The sequence below is a fragment of the Rissa tridactyla genome, chromosome 2 (assembly GCF_028500815.1).
Source record: "Rissa tridactyla isolate bRisTri1 chromosome 2, bRisTri1.patW.cur.20221130, whole genome shotgun sequence".
Taxonomy (NCBI): Eukaryota; Metazoa; Chordata; class Aves; order Charadriiformes; family Laridae; genus Rissa; species Rissa tridactyla.
In genome coordinates, this window is record NC_071467.1 from 65,965,373 (window position 1) to 65,985,968 (window position 20,596).

The window sequence follows — 20,596 nt, forward strand, 5'->3', positions numbered from 1 at the left end:
CCCAGTGGGATGACAGAGATGCTGTTTGGTCTTACAGGGTAGGGTTAGGAAAGCCAAGGCCAACCTGGACTTGAATCTGGTGGGGGATGTGAAGGGTAACAGGAAAGGCTTCTAAGAGTACATAAACAGCACAAAGAAGACCAGGGAAAATGTGGCCCACTGCTGAACGCAGCAGGGCTCTGGTGACACGGGACGCAGAAAAGGCTGAGGTAGTCGATGCCTTCTGTGCCTCAGTCTTCACTGGTAAGTCTTTACAGGGCTTGCCAGTACAAGAAAGATATGAACGTACTGGAGCGAGTCCAGTCTAGGGCCACAAAGACGATTACAGGACTGGAGCATTTCTCTTATGAGGAGAGGCTGAGAGACCTGGGACTGTTCAGCCTGGAGGGGATCTTATCAGCGTGTATAAATATCTGAAGGGAGGGAATGAAGGAGAAGGAGACAGACACTTCTCCGCAGTGCCCGCTGGTAGGACAAGAGGCAATGTATACAAAAATAAAAACTCCTTGCTAAATCACCTTCTCTGCTGCATCCCACATCCATTTTTTTTAACCTTGTTCCCACAAACTTCTTTTAATATCATCTAATTCTTGTATTGGAGGACACAATCAACAGTCATTAGACATCTGTGTTGCTCATCATCTTGTAATAATGTCTGTAACTTCCCTTTCCATGATCTCTTCTCTTGGCTGAAGAATCGTAGAATCATAGAATGGTTCGGGTTGGAAGGGACCTTAAAGATCATCTAGTTCCAACCCCCCTGCTGTGGGCAGGGACACCTCCCACTAGATCAGGTTGCTCAAAGCTCTGTTGTTTCGCGTATGAAGCTTCCATGCCCTTGTTGCCGTTCTCTGATCTTTTTCCGCTTCTGCTCTATTCTTTTGGAGATGAGGAAACCAGAACTGCCCGTGAAATTCAAGGCACAAGCAAATCAGAGGTTTAAACAGTACCACAATCACATTCTCTGCTGCCTTCTTTATTTCTTCTCTAGTTATTCCCAATATCAGATGTGCTTTTTTGTCTTCTTCTGAACATTTAAACCGACGTTTTCAGGACCTATCATAATCGTGTGATCTCATTCATGAGTAACTGCTCAAATTTACTTTCTGACTCATAAAATGGTTCATATACAAGGATATTTTAATGTAATGGCTAAATATGTGTCTGTTAAGCAGGAGGTGCTTCCAGTTAGTAGGATGATGGTTTTGATAAAACAAAGGTTGCTGCATATGTGGATCTGATATGAAAAGTAGCAGATTGCAGGGCTATGTACAAGGCGGTGAAACCGCAGATGCTGTGGAGTCAGTGTGTTTATGTATGGATGTACCTCCACTGGAGGTCAGCAGCTGGCCTCGTCACCTGACTCCTGTGTGTATTTGTGCTCACCTGGGCTGTCATTGGCATTTTCTTATCATTGCCACAGAGCAGTGGTCCGGGAAAAATGGTGTTTAACCTCAGCCCGAGATACTGTGCTGTAGCAGAGCGCCTGTAAACTGTCCTAACACCACGCACCAGGTTCAGCCCACTGCAGCCTTGGAGGAGAAAGATAAAGCTTTGTAGCACTGACAGAAACTCTCTCTGGAATGCCCTCAGATCCTTTTTTTGTGCCAGAAGTCCTTCCAGGGTACCCTCTCCTCCGCCTCTTTACCTTAGCCTCTCTGTACCCTGAGGCTGAGCTGCCCCTGCCCCTTGTAGAGCGATCGGGGCTCCACGTCTTTCTCCGTGGCAGGGTGCAGAGGAAGCACCCTGAGCATCTGCAGAGGTGGGAAGTGACACTTCTTATGGAAGCTCCTGCGTGGACCTAGTTGAGAGCGACCATGCTGAGGGTTTTCCTCAGGTCCTTTTCTGAAGCTGGAACCCCAATAGTTCGGCCCATGTTGAGAAACATCCTGAGGCTGAAGTGGGCATTTCACTGCCGTGCTCTGGTGACATTTGTGCACTTGTACTCCCAGACATCTAGACGGTCAAGGACTGAGCCTGAAGAATGTCAGCTGGGGAGGGTGCTGGGCCCCTTGAGAGAAAGGCAGTGCCCGTGACGCACTCTCCTTTGGACAACAGTATTCCCATGTTTTGTCCCTAAACGCTTGGCTTTGAATCCAGCCCTTAAGATTGTTGTTGGTGATTAATCACGCGCTACTTTTATCTTGCAATGTGTAGGAAGAAGTTAAAGTCAGTGACTACTCTGCAGTGAGAGTCTCCTGTTTTCTGTGTGAGGGTTTTGTGGATGTGGCCGCCCAGTAGCAGCACAGTGCTGAGAAAAGACAAACAGCAGAAACAGCCTTGCTTTTGTACCCTTGCACCCTTTTGTACCCTCAGTTCTTTTCAGTCTCTTCAGAACCTGAGAGTTATGGCCAAACTAGAAAGCAGAGGTGAATATCACCTCTTGCAATAAAAATTAACATATCCAGCTGTGTTAAAGTTAAATTTTTGTGACCTGCTACACAGCCTGGATTACATTACAGGGGAAACGGCATTACCAGTTTGGGTCCCACAAGCAAAGCCTGGCACAACTGGGACAGGAGGAATATTCTCAAATATTGTGCCATAATTTTTTGCCTCATTTTCCTTTTACCTCAATATGCAGTTTTCTACTTGCATTGATAGTCTGGTGCATCATTTTATTGTTCTCTCGTGGTTCTTAGAATCATAGAATCTTCATGGTTGGAAAGGACCTTTGAGATCATTGAGTCCAACGATACACATACAAAAAAAAAAACCAAAAAAAAAAAACCCAACAACCTACAATCTCTGCCCTTCAGAGCATGCCCTGAAGTGCCAAATCTAGACGTTTTTTAAATACCTCTAGGGCTGGTGACTCAACCACCTCCCTGGGCAGGCTGTTCCAGTGCCTGACCACTCTCTCAGTAAAGTAATTCCTCCTAATATCTAACCTAAACCTCCCCTGCCGCAGCTTCAGACCATTTCCTCTGGTCCTGTCATTATTCACCTGGGAGAAGAGGCCAACCCCCACCTCTCTCCAACCTCCTTTCAGGTAGTTGTAGAGGGCAATGAAGTCTCCCCTCAGCCTCCTCTTCTCCAAGCTAAACATGCCCAGCTCCCTCAGCCTCTCCTCATATGACCTGGTCTCCAGACCCCTCACCAGCCTGGTAGCTCTCCTCTGGACACGCTCCAGCACTTCAATGTCCCTCTTGTACAGAGGGGCTCAGAACTGAACACACCATATATGATGTTATTCATATAGGATCTATTCATAAGAATGTTGTTGGTCCTTAGGGTCACTGGATAAGAGTCTCTGGGGAGAACAGATTTATTATATTTAGTTTTACTCACAAACGTTTTGTATGTATGGTTGGACTTACAGAGAAACTGCTTAGTGTTGTGTTTAAAAGAAGGCTGGGAGGCATACACGCCTCCTTGGCAGGGCTTACATATGACAGCCCTGTCAGATGGTTGTCTCGGTCTGTGCGGGAGCCTAATTGTACCTGATTCATAGCAAATGGTGGAATGAATTAATGATTCAAAACATTAATGATGACAGGCGTTTGTATCAACTGGACCCATCAGAGCGTGCACATGTGAAAAGGTTCATCTCAGGCCTTCTTAAATGTGTCTGAACCTGCCTGCAAGCAGGTGCGGATCTGCACAGGCAGCACTTGCGCTGCTGCTGGAACAGAAACCCGCAGGCTGAAATCCGTGGTGCTACTGGGGCCCTCACAACAGACAGTCCACTTGCCACATCTCCACTTGCCAGGTGGAGATTGGTACCCAGCTGTGTGCAGGCAGACCTCTGGGAAGACAACAGGTAACCTGGGGTCTGCCTGGGGTTTCCTGCTCTGTCAAAAAGACATCTGTCTAGTCCTGAGCTTCTACAGATTTATTTGTATATGTCTGCCTGGTGGAAGCTACTGGAGAGCCTACATGGAGGCTGTCAGCACGTGTCTGTGAAGACACGTGGCTTTGTGAGACAAGAGGCAGCAGCACAGTCCCAGCTGGGCCTGGAAATTCACACTGCCAGTTCCACCACACTGGCCTTGCCGAGTCCACGTGCCCTGAAGCAGTCTGTTGGGAAGCCCAAGAGTGCCTGTGGCTACCCAGGGCTGATCACAATGTGAACAGCAGGTCACACAGGGCAGTGTTGGGGGACAGTGAAGAGAAACCGCTGGTGGGATGGGGTGCAGGAAGCTTCCAGAGGAGACAAGAAAGTGAAGCAGGACGTGGGTTTACGTATGGTGGCAACAGAGGAGGTTATGAGACTCCGAGCATTAGGGTCAGTCACATGAAGGTAAAGAGAAAGGGTTGATGCGGCTAGGTGAAATGGATTTGCTTTGGCGGGAGAAAAGGGAAGACGGGGTAGGAGAAGGAATCAGTTTTGTCATCTGAATGTCACATATTTGCTTGACACCAAAATTTTAGCCGCAGACTTTCAGGATGCAGATGAAATAGCTGTACTGCAGATGAATTAGCTCTAAAACTCCCTGATTGTTGTGATTCAAGCACTTCCTTTCAAATTGCATTTTTCCTTCTTATGTGCTCTATAACCTATTTCCAGAAAGAGTATTTATCACACCAGTCTTTAGTAGTTAAGTGTTACTTTTTCTAGCCAGCTGTTTTTGCTCTGTTTTCCTTTTAGCGTAAAGATGGAACAATTAAAAATGAGCCAATCCACATATTGTACTTTTTGTGCGTCTTTTCCAGAAATGTTTAGTAGGTGTTGCTATAGGAGGCAGAATGCTGGACTCAAGATCTGATTGTGTTAGGGCATTTCTGTTCCTGTAAAATAGTTTCCAGTGCCCACTATTGGATAATACCAATGTCATCCTAGTGTTTTCTTTGTGTAAAGGGATCATGCAGTAATTAAACAAGCACGCATTTGGAGGAGCTCTGATACATCATAAAGCAAATGGGAAATCCCATTTGTTTCCATTCAGATTCCAGTATGTTCGATACTACCTGAAATTGGTAAAAAGATATTAATGATTTACAGCTTGCAAGTTTCCCTATCAGTGGCTTTTATTTAACGGCTTATTTTCAAAGACTTGATTACATTCTTAATTATTGCTGTACATACTTCCTCCAAATTTTCATCTGATAAGATCAGCAATAGTCGTTAGCGTGGAAATTTCACCAGCTAATGTTAAAATGCTAAAAAAGCCTAGCTCCCTTCTTCCTCTTTGTTTTTGTGTATCTCAGCTTACATTGCTTTCCAGTCTCTGATGAGTCATTGCATTTACTTTGGACTGATGCTTTTCGTATTTCATGCCTGAGCAGTGATTTTGATTTCCTTGTTTTCTGATCAGGAAAAGCACCATTTTTTTTCCTGTAGGTAACACTGGATTTTTGCTGGATTAGAGAAACCCTCTTTTCCAAGTTATGATTGCACAGGATGTTGTGAAAATCACAAGCAGGTGTCTCTGGTCACTTATGAAGATCTTGATACTGCTTTCTTAGTAGCAGTCCAGGTCCCGAGGGGATGACGCTTTATAATGCAGCTGAATGTTATAAAGATCTAAAACATAAACAGTATAAAATTTAACAATCAACTATGAGGATATAAATGAACGTTTCAAATACCAGAGACTCCCAATTATGCAAATTTGAATTCCCTTCTACTCCTTGTCATGGCCATAGGGTGGCACAGGGTATTGCTGAGCACTGATGTATGTCCTAGGACTAGTGCAACCCAGAATTTCAAGTGTAGCAGAGCATTTTTAGAGGCTAGGCCCGTGGTTTGTTCACTCCTGCAGGCAAATAAAGCAACGGCTTTCACCTCCAGATAAAGGGCTCTGATTGATAGTACCAGCTCCAGCTCTCCACTCTGCTCTTCAGCCAGCAGCCAACACTCTCAGGGCAGAGGGAGTGGGAAGAGATTTCCATCTGCACCTTCTCTGACCTCTTCCTCCTGCTCTGCTGCCTGCCTTGCTACCAGCGAAGGGAAGATGAGTGTGATCTCACACTCTGCGGTTTCCTCCTCTGGGTGGTGATCCCATCAGCGATAAGACAGTAACCCCCCCTCGGACGATGTTTCAGCCTCGCCAGTGAAGCAACCTCAGGAGGAGCGATGTGTTAGTGAAGGGATGTTGTCTTCCCCACCTGCTGCTGCCACTGGTTTAAAAAGGGAAAAAGAAAACCAAACCCAACATCTTTTTATTTCTGAGTTTTCCTTTCTTTTCTTGTCGTGGAGCTCAGCCTCCAGAGTCATACAAAGGATAATTAAAACCTGCTAAGCCAGTGGACTTGGCATAAAACCAAGTAGAACCTCAAAATTTTGAAAGGCGTTGTGAAAAATTGTGAAGGATTAGCCTCAGATGATTTTTTGTGACGAGGAAAGATGGAAGTTGGAAACACGTAACTGAATTATTGTTTGGAGAGGTGCAGCACTTCTGAAGTCAAATCAAAGCATCGTGTTCACCATAGTTGAAGTAGTTAATACTTGCCAGATTAGCTTGAGGTATTTCGATGTAGCGTGAAGATAACAGTGGCACACTGTGCTTGCGCAGATAAAATGAAGCGTATGCACATCCAAGTCTTTTTACAGAAATAAATAATGAGCACAGTTCCTGTTTAACCTGCAAAATCTTATGTTGCATTTTACTAATACTTTCTACAGGTTATGTAGTGCAGAAAGGGATTTTTTTAGACATAAAATGTAGCTATACTTCAAACTGCCTTGTCACTTGCCTGTTTCAACTTTACATACAGTAACTGGGTAAAACTTTAACAAGTATTTAGCTGTATGAATTAACCTCATGGATTGTGCCCGCTGTGGCAGCAGAATTATTTGTCAGCAGAATTTCTTCTCACAGCCTCCGCTTATCAGAAGGCAGCCACGATTACTAAGCTAAATCGGTATGTGAAACCATATGGTGTTTTGGAGCTGCTTGGTTACTGTGGAGGATAAATAGCTCCTGACCCTAAACAGGATCTTTTTAAGAAAAAAAGAGCGGTGTCCCTATGCCTTATAAGGCATGGGCAGGCTTACTCCAGTTCTGAAGAAGGGGCGGTAACGGGTTCATGCTGCTGAGTTTTCTCCAGCAGCGGTCGCCGGCGACTGAAGAAGTTGCTCTGAAATTGCCAACGCTTCGACCCCGGCACTTAGCAGCGAAACTCAGTGAAGAGAGGAGGCATCAGGTGAAATTAAAATAAAAAAAAAAAAACAAACCACCCAACACCACTTGATCATGGGAAAATCAGGTGAGCGAATGCCTTCGTGCAGTTGGCTGTGTATTCTTGCAATATCCGTGCCCGGTTTTGTGCTCGGAAAGCATTGCTAAAGCGTTCGTGGCTTTCTGCGGGGAAAGCTGCTTTCATTTGTGCATGGTATGGCCGGGGAGGAGCTTTCTCTCCGACACAGAGTTAGGTTAAAAGACCAGAAAAACCGACACCCCCCCCATCCTAACCTGCATGATGCAGAGGCAGTTGTATTTTGTATACAGCTTACATGTAACTGATAGTATGAAATAATTATAAGCCCTGTAGCTTTAAAATGATCGTGTGTCTAGCTGTCTGACAAAAGTTACTTGCCTTTCAGATAGGCAGCAGGATGCTTTGAGGCGGGGGGGGGGGTGGGGTGGGGAGGATGGTTTTTGTCACCCCTCCTGTCGGGAGGCTTTACATTTAAGATTTGGTTACCGTTTAACTGACGATAGATAGCCTTGCTCAGCTCCTAAGTTTCTCCCCAGCTGTGCGGATATTTGTGGAGCCTTTCCCTGCCACTGGCTCCGTTGCTGGTCCTTTCCCCACGGCCGCCGGCCGTCTGCGTGCCCTGCTCTGAGAGCCTCGGCTGGCGGAGACTCCTCTGAAGCTGCCAAGGAGCCGGAGACCTTAAGAAGAGCGAGCTCGTGCCCAGGGCTTTCTGCATCTTTGTCCTGTTAGAGCCATGAGCGAAAATCTGTGCCGATCTTCTGAAACGGCTGGGAAACCGGGGGGTTTATTTTTGTTCTTGTGGTTAGGACGCTATTTCTGTGACAAATCAGAGCCTGGCGGCATATTGTCTGTCTGTCCTGTGTGTAAACAGCACGTATAGGACACGCTCAGCAAACCCTAGTACTTGATTCACTCAAAACCATAGGCCTCTTCCAGAGAAACTTGAGGAAAATCTTTGTGCGGGTAACACTTTAATGGGCCTCAGCACGGGTGTGTTGAGGTTTTTTTCCTTTTTCTTTTTTTAAAGGTCAGCATCCTAGATGTGATCAGAGCTGTCTGCAAATGTGACCGTAAAGGGCTTACTGGTGTGACACCCAGTCCAGGCGAAGCACCAGATAGCTGCCAGTGGGTGGGTTTGGCCCCACGTCCTGGAAGCTGCATGTGTTTTCAAGCGGATTGGGGTTTAGTAAATAACCTTACAGCAATTTTAACAACTGTAGTTGCTCAGAAGTGTCAAGTTCAGCACTTCCTTGCTAGTAGCATAAAAAGTACAAATACCCGGTAAGTGTAGCAGCTGCACGTTACATTAGCAAAGCCAATTGGGCAAAAGAAATAGAGAGAAATCCAGTGTGCACCTCCAGTCCCAAAATGATGAAATCTCCGCTTGTTTTAATACGTGCACAGTTTCTGTTTGCAAATTGCTAATACAGTCATAAGGCAATTACTGTCTTTGTTATTTCCTGCGTATTTATCACTGCACATTAGTTGGTTGTTCCACGCTTAGGAGCAATGACAGACCAGAAACTCCTTTTGCCAAGGCTTGGGTAATGTTTGCATCCCTAAGCGGTTACACAAACAGAGCTTGAGATCTAAGTACAGTTTAAAAATGTTTTGTGACTTGTGTCATGCTTTTCAAATCAATGGTAAAGTGGGTCCAGGTTACTGTCTTTGAGCTGCGCGCAGTATTTTTAGATGAATCGTAAAACTGAGATCCTGCCCTGACAATTGGTTTATTGACTAAATCCCATCTGCCCTTTCCAGTGCATCGAAGTCTTTAAATTCCTGTCTGACATCACTCAGTGTGGTTTGCCTTTGAATGGGCGAGAGCAGCTATTTTACGGCGTACCGCTTCCTCTGTGTTTTGTGTAAAATGCCTCATGTTCCTGCTGTAGTACTCTTGAGGACATGATGCAGGCAGGTTTTTCTCTCTACTGGGATGTATGGAAACGTAACAGGTTGGGATCTGTCTGACCTCAAAACAGAGTGCTCACTCCTCTCCTGGGGCAGAAAGGTTAAGGCAGAGATTACGTGGAGGCATAAATTTAAGGATGCTCTAATTTATGTAAAGCGGGGCCCCTATTTTACAAGAAATTTCTTCAGAGCAATTTCTTTAGCTTTTTGTCTTCGGTAAATTTATCTTGAGGCTTAAGTACCCTCAGGCAAAGAAATTCTGCTGCTGAAAATCTCAGTTCTTTAACAAAAGTTCCCTAGTAATGTGTTGTTACTCGCTGTTGGATTATATTTGAAGCAATGTTTGTTGCAAGTATCAGAGCTAGAGACTTTGCATGGCTTTTGCTTCATTGAATGGAGCCGAGTGTCGGAAGACATCGGTACCTCTGACGCAGCTTTCTTCCTTGGAAGCTGCAGGCTGCTGAAACCAAGTTCAAACTGAAACTCCCTCGTCGGGTTTAGAAAAACGCCTCCCATGGCCGTAACATCTGTAAATACTTAAGCCAAACACGGGGACCCCCTCTACGCTCCCCCTGGTCTTCTCTTTTCGGACAGCATTTGGATGAGCGGGTGGTGCAGGCTCCCCCGCCCCGAGAAGACTGGGGTGAGTATTTTCTGCAGGAAATGAGGGGAGGGTGAGCTGGCCGCTCTTTGTTGCCCCGTTGCTCAGCCTGCCGTTGTTGGCTGGGCTCTGACACCCCGCAGCTGCGGGCGGCCGGAGGCCGGGGTCCTGCGGACAGCCCTCGCCCCAGAGGGGATATCCATATTCCAGCAGCTGCCGGCGATGCTCCGGGAAGCAGCTGGCTGCCAGCTCCACTCCTCCGCTCTGGAGCGCTGGGAGTTTCTGCTGCAGGGTGGGTGTCTCCGAAAAGGCTGGGATGGTGGCAGAAAAAGGCTGCTAAAAGTCTCATTTCTTCCGCTTCCCCTCTGGCCCTGCTGGGTGGGGGATGGGAGCTCGCCTCGCTCACTCCCTAAAAAATAGGCAGAGGTGACGGCAGAGGAATCGCCCTGTGACTTCTGGCTACTGGGTACAGACAGATGCTATCAGGCAAAGACAAGGACGGGCTCAGTAAATATTGGTTATCTTTTTACAGTGTTTGGTTTTCTTTTATTTTCTTTTTTCCCCCTTCTGCAAATGTGGGTGGGACTCCAGAGAAAGAGCTGGGAGTTACCCACTGTGCTGCTTGTTGAGTCAGTACAAAAATAAGGACCGAGAAGGGGCTTTGGCAAAAAGAAAAGAGACAGAAACCAAACTTGGTGCAGTTTTCCGTGTTGTTCTTAATCTTCCTTAGAAGCATGTGCTGGTTTTAACTCTTAAGATGCACCTTCGGACAGTAAAAAGGACTGTCGTGTTTTCCGTGGAGCAAGCTACATCTTCAGCTGATCTGAAGTGCAAACTTGCACTTTAGCATCTTGGTAGGAGACAGCCGTAGCAGGTTGTAACAAAAGTACAAGCATCCTAGAGAAGTGACCTGTTTGCTTTCTGAAAAATGTGATATTCGCAAGATGCCAAAATGACATTGCATTTCATGCTGGCTGGTTTTACAGGACTGGTGGGGAGAGAGGAAATTAATTAGCCTAAACTACAAGCAACCGAGCATTCGTGTTTGGTAACAGCAGAGCATTTGCAGAACCCATCATTAATACAAGTTATTGGGTGTTTCTCTTTACACCAGAACTGAACTGGAGGTGTGGTGGGAAAAGGACCTTTGAAACATCACATTAATCCAGGTTTTGTGTGTAGAAAACACAGATTACTTGGTTTAAGTTCAATAAATGTCAAATAGAGAAAATCTGGCGGGACGTCATCAGGCTTTGGCAAACAGTATTCTGGAACCAATTTTGACCTGGCTATTGAACCATCAGGGCTTCGGCGGGGGAGAGGAGGAGAATGCAGCAGCCACCCTGTGCGACCGTGGTTACTCCCGTTGACTGTGAGATTAGTAGCCTTAGCTCCTCATGCACAAGGCAGATAAATACCAAAACAAGTATGAAGAGCTCACAAAGAATAAGACAGAATGTGACGGTCTTTAGTAACCGAGATGCCTACCAAACTTCCCATGCCATAGAACTGCACATCAAAAACCGTCAGCTCTCCTTTCTGAATCTTCCAAGAAATCTTTGTCAAAAAAAAAAAAAAAATTAAGCAGGAAGAAAGCTTTTATTACTGGAATCCAGTGAAAACATTCAAACCCTTAGTTTTCTATCAGTGCAGCTGATGGTATTTGTCTTGTCTAGATTCGAATTTGCCTTAGTTGCAAGAACAAAAAGTATGAGAAAATGAGTCTCTTGATTCTAACTGCTTTGTTGTTTATTACATATCTCAACGGACCAGAAGGCTTTTTCAGATCGCTGTTTTGGTAGAGGCCACGTTGTTCTCTGAAAGATTAGCTGGAGCATATCTAGGTTATGTTTTTACAGGCAGATGTAACCAAGTTCTGCCTGGTCTTTGAAGGTCTGAACAGCAGCTCTGCCAGAGCTGGGCTGGGTGGCCCTGCAGAGGGGGGTGAGGTGAGGCCAAGTGGGTGGCCAACAGCTCTGGTCCAGAACTGTCTCCTGTGCAAGCAGGCATGAGGGGGTGATAGTCTGGGGTGTTGTGGAGGAAGAAAATACGGGCCTGTTTAAGGCCACCACAAACATTATGTATTATCATTTAATGTTGACTGAACTGAGTTACTTGAGTGAATCTCCACTTTGAACAGAAATCATGTGGTCTCAGCTTTAAGCGTGATCATTGCAGCGCTGCATGAAATGGTAAGTTAACCCTCCTTCTGAACCTTTGCCGTGCTACCATTGTAGGTGCAGTGTTTGGGAGCCGTCTTCTAATGATGACTGTGAGGGCTGGCCCCTCATATACACCTGGGTGTCACAAAGCTGAAATGGGGTCGCATGTGTTGCTGAGGTCTCCATGCCCTGTTGTAAATGTAAATACAAGGGACGGGGGGACTGTTTCCCATGAGACAGCTCTGATGATGGTTTATGACAGGCAGATGTTAAGTTACTGAATACATGCTTAACTGTACCCTATGTGTGTGTTTATCACACTTGTAAATTCTGTGGGCCATTGGCATGTGTTGGGCACTTAACAAGTGATCCTCAAAAGGTGATTTGGCGTGAACTGTGGTAGGGTATGACCTGGTCTTGAATTTTCCCTTATGAAGACCTATTACTCAAACAGACCTCAGTTTAGAATCACAGACTGGTTGAGGTGGGAAGGGATCTCTGGAGGTCATCTGGTCCAACAGGCCTGCCCAGGCAGGGCCACCTAGAGCTGGTTGCCCAGGACCGTGTCCAGATGGCTGCTGAATATCTCCAAGGATGGAGACTCCACAACCTCTCTGGGCAACCTGTGCCCGTGCTCTGTCACCCTGACAATGAAAAAAAGTGTTTTCTGGTGTTCAGACTTCGATAGTTCTTCTATAGCTTCTATAGCTCTGCTGTATGAGGATTTATGACTGTGAGGAGTATATTCCCCTCAACTGCCCCCATGGCAGGTCACAGGAGGGGATGTCCATGACATATGTTGTAGGTGTGGCACTGGCTTTCTGGAGAAATGCAAAGGAACTGCAGTCGCTGGGTGTGGGCATGCATGTAAATTCCTTGCATATACTTCAATCTCTCTTTTTTCTTTTGGTCCCAAGCACTGAGCCGGTGTGTAAGCAACAGGAGCTGCAGAAGGAACATTGAAATCAAGAGGTTTAAAGATTTCAGGGATTAGGTGGAATTTTACCTTCCAGGGGCTGGTGTAGGGGCAATGTGCCTGTTCGATCCTTTAAATATATTGTTTTCAGACTGGATATAAGGAAGAAATTTTTTACAATGAGGGTGGTGAGACACTGGCACAGGTTGCCCAGAGAGGTTGTAGATGCCCCATCCCTGGAAACATTCAGGGTCAGGTTGGATGGGGCTCTGAGCAACCTGATCTAGTTGAAGATGTCCTTGCTCGTTGCAGGATGGTTGGACTGGATGACCTTTGAAGGTCCCTTCAACCCAAACCATTCTATGGTTCTATGAAATAGAGAACATGTTTTTCAAGATTTTGAGTTATGAGAACTGGGGTTTAGCCTGTTGCGCAGGGGGATGAGAATGAGATTGTGTAACGTGGGTAAAGAAAACTTCCTGTGTCTCCCTGCTTGGTCTGGGCTACTGGATAGGTGAGTTTACACATCAGTGATCAGAAGAAATGTGCATGGCCGTATTTCCAAGACTCAGGGAGGTGCATAGATAAAGATACTTTGAGCATTGCCCCAGCTAGCTTGGACGTCCTTGGCAGAAAAGCAAGGTGGGAGGGTATTGGAGCTAATGAGTTGAAAACTAGTTCAGGTATGAATACCCCAAGCAATGGTAGAACATAAATGGTAGAGGTATAAAATGGTGGAGCATATCTCAGAAGAAGGGGGATGGTTCTTACTTTTTTCATTTCTTCTTCTTTGCAAAATTCTTCAGTTTGCAAGTCTTTGGTTAGCACCAGACAGCGCTATGTAAAATGAACTTGGCACTGGGTACCAACAAGATTCTCTCTATTGCTGCCCATCCACAAAGCACAAGAATGTGCATCGTCCAAAATATGAATAAGTGACCAGCAAAAATTACTCAACTTCGACATGCAAATGACTTACAGAGGGCTTAGAAGAGTTGTTACTTGCTGAAGAGTATTGCTGCTGTCATGCAAACATTGTTATAAGGTGCAATCACAACTTAATGGCTGAAGTTCAGATTTGGTAGTAGGGAAGTTCTGATTTCTGCTGTTACTCATTAGTGAATACAATTGCACCTTATTTTCTTCATAAATTACTGTAATTAGAAACTCTAAGCAGGTATGATGTTGGGGAGGGAGGAAAAGAAGAAATGGAGAAGATTGTTTCGCTTTCTCCTCCTGCATAGTGTGGTCAGTTCTAACACCTGGAGGTTGCATGGGGCTTTGTATTTTGAAGTGTATGTACTCTAGGAATCGTGTGGTAATTAGATTTAAGAATACAAGGCCTTGCTAATGAGAGAGCCTCCTTAGCCTTTTTAAAAGGGTTAACATCTTACACGTTAACTGTCTGCCAGGGTTGCCTGTGTGGGTGTGTGGCACGATTACAGTATTTAGTTGTCCACCATGGCAGAATAGTCATAAAAATAATACTTTTGATTGCCTCTCCCACAAAGCCAACATTGGCTTCTCTAGATATGATGAGCAGTTGGTTCCAACCCTGTGCAGGATGACCATTCCATGATAGTGACTACTTGTTGACAGGCTTGTTCGTCTGATTGTTTGGAGGAGAGAGGAGCTGCAAGCAAAGGACTTCTCCCCCACCCCTGCCCTCAAGGAAAGTGACATCTTGGTTCTGTCAGTGCTCAAGACTGCTGATTAGCGTTGCTTTTTTTAAAAATGCTTATATCACAGACGGCTCTGCTGCCTCTCAGAGCTGTGCAGTTTCCAGTTTACCAGGTGTTCCTTTTTAATCAGGGCAGTCAATTGCCTAACAGTTTATAAAAGGCCTTAAGTGAGGAAGTAATCAACACTGTCTATTACAGCAAGAATAGGATTTGCAATCAAATAGTGACATGACTAATGTCATTGAAACATTATTACACCGGCAGCTTCATATTCTCAGGCAATAGGCCTCAAATGGGGTATGGGGGAAAACAGTGTGTTACGTCATATGGCACAGGTAATGCAAGGTTATTAAGTTGCCAGCTTGCTGTAGAGGAAACCCAGATAATGAGTGAGAAGTTTGTCCATCAGATTCAATTACCTCAAACATCTTTGTGTTGTCCTGAAGCTCGCCCCAGCGATAAGCAGGTGTGTAAGAAAAGTTCAGGCAAAACTGAACAGAGAATCTCCTCCCTGAAGGGGAATCTCCTGAGCTGAAGGGAAAGCTATTTTGAGCAGCCTGATAAGCACAAGAAAGTTCCAGGAAACTACTCGTGTCTAATTCAAACTCATGTCTAATTATAACCCACAATTTCTTTCGTGCCTTTAAGCAATACTTTCTCTTCTAGCTTTTAGTAAGGTCATAGGATAATTCAAGTTGGAAGACCATCATTGTATGGGATGGAGATGCTGCCCTTTTATTGAATTCTTAGTTCAAAGCTGCTGCAAAAGAAGAAAACTAAACCCCACACAGGATATGAGGCTTTATGAGGCTTTTCATCTTTCCTTCTGTCCAGGATGTGTACATGATTTCATTTCTTCTATATGTTTCCAAGCAATCAGACAGTTTTGTTAAAGAGTACAGGGGAGTTTCGCACTGGAGGAAGTCAGTTTTTACGGCCGGAAGTGATTAATGAATTGGAGTGTCAGATCCATCCTCTCAAATGACGTATTTAGGAATAGCATTAATGGCCAGTCTTTGAAGATGTTACTGTCAAATACATGGTGAAAGAAACATGGAGTATTCACTCTCTGTGGCACCGCAGCAGCCGCCCAATATAAGTCCATCCTGGAGCGTTTGTGTCTTCAAACTGAAGTGCAGAGGCAAAATGCAGTAGAGGCATAACTACCTTCTTAACATTTCTCATATCAGTTAAGTGCCCGTCACTTCTCCATTGAAGGAACATTATTCTCAGAGTGTGAAAGATTCAGCTGGGGCTATTTTCCAGGGTATTACAATTCAAGTGAGGATAAAGATTATTAACAAAAATTGTTAGTAATAAATATGTCGGGTCTCTTAGAAAGGTCTGCATGAAAATGTTGTCATTAGAACCCGGAATGTCTTTTATTCAAGAATTTTGTTTCTTTCCAATCTGTTAATATATTTTGAGACGTTTGTCGAAATAGAGGTATCTTCAGTTACCTCAGATAGTAACAAAGGTCTTGATATCATTTCTTTGCAGTTCCCTAAAGCCTTCAGTGGATTTTTTCACAAAGCTGTTGGGCATATTAAAAGTTGGATTTCCTGCGTTCTCATTCCACCCTCCGTTGCTGCTATCACAGTAGGGTAAAGCAATTTTGCAGAGTCAAAGGAGGCTGAAGGGATTTCTTTAAATGGCTAGCCAGTTACCTTTTTATGTGATTTCTGTCCACTCTGCCTTTGTGTCCTCTCCATTTATCCTGGTGCTTGGCTTCTTTCTGCCTGGGTGTCTAATGTTCCTCTCTCTGTTCTGGGCAGGAACGAGTGTGGAGGTAACATGCAGTGTCCCGGGTAATATGAGTCACATTGGTGACTGCTGGTATCAGTTTTTTGTGTTTACCCCTTTCCAGAAGGGTGGGTCCTCTGAAGTGTATTTTGTAGCTTTCTTCAGCTATATTGCTCTAGCCATTACATGAGCATATTTCGAATTATTTATTTTGGGGCAGAATTGAAAGTTGTGGTCATTATCTCCACTTACCTGTAATGCACACGTTGAGCGAAGAGTTGAGGCCTGTGTCATGGTTCAAAGAGGGATTGAGACAAACATAATGGTATGCTTCTGTGTAGGATTCTACATGAGGTCCATTTCTTGTTGTTTGTGTTATATGTTAATTATCTGAAGGCTAAATAGAAATAATTAGTATGTATGGAAAGTACAAAATTGCCAGTGCAGATTAATCCATAAGCAATAGGACGGAGAGCACTGAGAAGACAATGACACTTCTAGAAATTGATATTGTGCTCTTCCTTGAATCACTGGGGTGAACACTTAGTCACAAAAAAACATGCCTCTTTTGCTAGTCAAGTGTATGCCTGGTCTAACGTTGTGCGTCCTGAATGGTGACATAAGGGCTGCCCACAGCGTTTCTGTTTTGTAGGTATTAGGTGGAGAGGTTTCATGTTTGTTTTTTTGTGAAATATTTTACTGTTACTCTTTCTGCACATCATCTCGCAGCTCTGCAAGAGCAGCAAAGTAGGTCCAGTAGACAGCTGCAAAGATCATGCAGAGCAGCTAGTATTGTGGAAAGCATGTTCAGATAACTTGCTTCTGTTTTGATGTCCAAACTAAGGGAAGAACAGAGCAGGAGAAGACAGGGTTCAAAGATGAGATTGGCACTGTTTAGAGACAGTAAGAAAATGGAGAAATAGAATACTCATAAAAACAAATCTGATGGGATAAGGCAACCTAGATATCTCTGCTTACTTTTCCATGGTCACACAAAGTTGATCAATGAAACTGTAACTCCAAAAACATAACAACTGTAAGGTGTGCTCTGTACCATATCATAGCCTGGAAATTCATTGTCATGTGCTGTCATTATCTTAGCCAATGTTCCAGAAGAATCCAAAATAGAGGTAAATAATTGAATAATGAGAAGCAAGCAGCTGTATCTAATACCTTTAATTGTTTTACTTATAAAGCTGTGTAATGATTCATGGCCAAAACTAACTTCCTGGCAGCAGGAAATAATTTTTTCTAGCAGCTTAAGCAGATTACATGAAGGGAAAAAAGTACGTCTCCAGAGCTCTTTGGGAAGCTGTTCCCATTTGGGTGGGAGCCTGAAAACTCCCGTTAACTCTCACTTTTAATGTCTGGCTTCTCAGCGTATGGAACATCGGGAAAATGGAAAAACTTAACATGTCTTCCAAAACAAATCTGAAATACATTTGGCAGTTGGGCGTCCCTCTCCACACATCAGCACGCACAGGAGAAGCCGTGCGGAGGGGGGCGGTTAGCACATGAGCTTGAGTCACGGTAGATAAGTGTTTCTATAGCAGCCACCTTTGAGGACGGAGGTTCTCCAGGGACAGCATAGCGGTGCCTGCTGTGGCTAAAAGAAACTCAGTTTTGTCCATGTCTTGTCGGTCTTCGTAAGTCAGAGTATTAGTACAGAACTGGATTGTGCAATACTTTTGTTAATGGATGGACTGACAATTGACAAAGCCTGTGTTTCAGTCGACTTTATTTTATTTTTTTTTAGAATTTGAATTTGTTATTGTCATTGACAGTAAATAATTTGAATAGAAACCCTCACACTTCCAGGTCAGGTTGTTTGTCTAGTAATTAATGCTGAGTGGATGAGATATTAAGTCTAGGTGATAACAGCCACAAGCTTTAAGATGGTCTTGTGCAGAAAAATGCAGCCTGGAGTACGTGATGCAACTTCCAAAGCTGTGCATTTCAACTTCTTTGATTTTCAGGCTGTCTTAAAATTTCCCTGCTGGAAGCATGGACCCCTGCATCAGTGAAGTTAAGTGAGCTGGCCATAGGCTTGCTTTCCTCAGTAATTTATGACAGATGCCTTAGAAATAGGTCATGACGCCGCATGATGGAGCAAATGAGAGGTTTAGGACTCTGGCCTAATAGAATCAGTGAGCTGTGAGCAACGGTAATAAGAGGAATGGGACAGGTTTGTTAGCAAAAGGGTGCGTGGGTGTATAAACACCAGAGTGGAGGTGCCTGTTTTGTTTGAAGATACGCAATTTGTGACACACAAAACTGAAGGAAAACCTAAGAGGAGGAAAGTGGTGGGCAGATCTCATCTCACTCAACAGTGATGTTGATGAATTCTTAGCCATCTCACGCCAATAATTTTATACCAAAAAAATGTAGCCTGAAAGCATGTTGATGGAGAATATATTAGATATATGTCCACAATGACGCTCTGGTCTGGAAAAGGGCAGCCTAACTACAGACCGTGTTCAAAAGGTTTAAGCTGCTGCATGAAACAGTAATGTGCATTGGATATTGAGATTACCTTAGGCTGCCGTATTATCCTAAAGCTGTTGGGGAAACTGGAGAGAACTCTGAGAACAGCTTAAAGCATGAGCATGGGTTGAGTAATCACCTTAGGAAAAAGTTACGAGAGCGGTATGTGCAAACTGACAGCTCTACTGTGGGAAAATGCGTCATGACAAACAGCGGAATAGTGTACACACTAATAAAGGAGAGAATGATTGATTATAGTTGTTAGGATCGAGTAGTGAGAGGAAGCTGAGAAATCTAAAGTTAAGAACAGGAAACACTTTCTAATCATGAGGTCTATCTGGGCTTCAAAAGTGTCTTACAAGGAAAATGATGGTAGTCGTGCTAATTGCGATATTCAGAAATAAAGCTGATGAATCATTAATAAATGCAGAAACCTCTGTCACAGTAAAAGCAGAGTAAATACTCAAAAATGTCTTGGTCTGTTCAGAAGCTTCATCAAGACAGAGAAAGTGAAAACTGTCTTTCTGTTTTGAAGATGCTATCCATACTTCTCTAAGTGTCCCAATACCCTGTTTCAGGTTCCAAATTGCTCTTAAAGCAGCAAATTCCACAGGGTGACCCATGACAGAGAATATTTTCTTTCCTCTGAATCTTGGGAAAAATCAGCAAAGTCATAAAAGGAGGTAACATGAAATTGCCATCAAAGTGAATTGTACTGTGACTTGTTGTTCGTCCTCTGCCTTGCACTGCTGAAAGTCCCAAGTTTACCAGGGTACAAACATGAGCTCTTTTAAAGCTTTGCAGTAGCATTGCAATTCAAATATTTACCAGTGACAGTAATTTGCATTTTTAGTGCACCTCCTCAAAGGACCTATTTGTTGCCTACTCTGAGACTTTGCAATGGTGATGCAGTGCGCTGAAATCCCAAAATGAAAGTCAGTCAGACTAACCTTAAATCACCTTGCTGTTGAAGAAAGGAATAAGGTTCACATTTTTCTTCAACCTTTAGTGAGTCTGTACCATCCCACTGGGAGTGTCTCTTAGAGTTAGTTCCTGGATGGACAGCATTAACGGTTCATTTTGTCCTACTCCCAGGTAATGAGGGTTGTATGCTTCTGTTCTTCAGTCCAGCCTGCACCAGCATCTTAGCTACAGGGTATGCTTTTTCCATCTTCACTGATGTCTGTATTTGACAGACCTTTCCAATTTTTTTGATGTGATTTCAGCTTCCAAACAATTTGCTGAAGAAGTCTTGAAAGCACACAATGACTACAGGAAGAAACACGGAGTTCCCCCATTAAAACTCTGCAAGAAGTTAAACAGAGGAGCCCAACAGTGAGTTCAGTCCTTTCTTTTCTCTAATGAGATTTGTGACACTTTTATCTACTAGGTTTGGCTGTGCATACTGCAAAAATACTTGCCTTTTGACGTGCTGATATTCAATGAAGACTTGCTGGATGGGGGAACTCCATTTGTCTCCCTACCCAGCTCTTTTCATCCCTTCTTTCTCCATCACACAGCGCCAGCTGGTTCCATGGTTACAACTATATAAATCTTTCTTGCACCCTTTTCCAGACGTGGGCTGCATCTGTCTACACTGGTGTGTCTCCTCTGCAGAGGATAGTTGCCTAAAACTTGCTTCACCACCACCTCTGTCAGATGATGGGTTGCCATCTGCAGGAGAATACCCACTGCCGCTGAAATAGAGGAGAAAATAATCTTTTTCATGGTAGGAAGTGATGACTGGTCTAAGATCAATGGAATCAGAAGGAAGTAATCTCAGATCAAATTGTCTCTCTCCCTGCCCCAAAAGCGAAATGAGTATACGTTGTTTTCTAGTCTGTTAGGAGGGACATATCTTACCTCTTCTCCCTTGCTGAAGACTGCACAACTTCTTGTCAGTCTAATGTACAGTGGATCCGCCTTCCTGGATGGATTTAAGTCTTCCTTCCAGAAATTTGAGTCCTCTTTGCTGTAGACGTGACAACCAGAT

The 20,596-nt window shown here is 44.2% G+C and overlaps 1 protein-coding gene across 2 annotated transcripts in view; it reads left to right on the plus strand.

The window, feature by feature from the left end:
- Positions 1 to 20,596, plus strand: part of GLIPR2 (GLI pathogenesis related 2) — a 39,918-nt gene that overhangs the window by 5,997 nt on the left and 13,325 nt on the right. The window contains exons 1-2 of one of the 2 annotated variants that reach the window (XM_054191070.1): positions 6,829 to 7,152; positions 19,830 to 19,938. In XM_054191070.1, coding sequence (XP_054047045.1) covers positions 7,140 to 7,152; positions 19,830 to 19,938 — 122 coding nt within the window. In that variant the 5' untranslated portion in view covers positions 6,829 to 7,139. Of the gene's footprint in view, positions 1 to 6,828; positions 7,153 to 15,876; positions 15,981 to 19,829; positions 19,939 to 20,596 lie in introns of those variants that run through there. The other variant, XM_054191069.1, reaches the window with a different exon arrangement.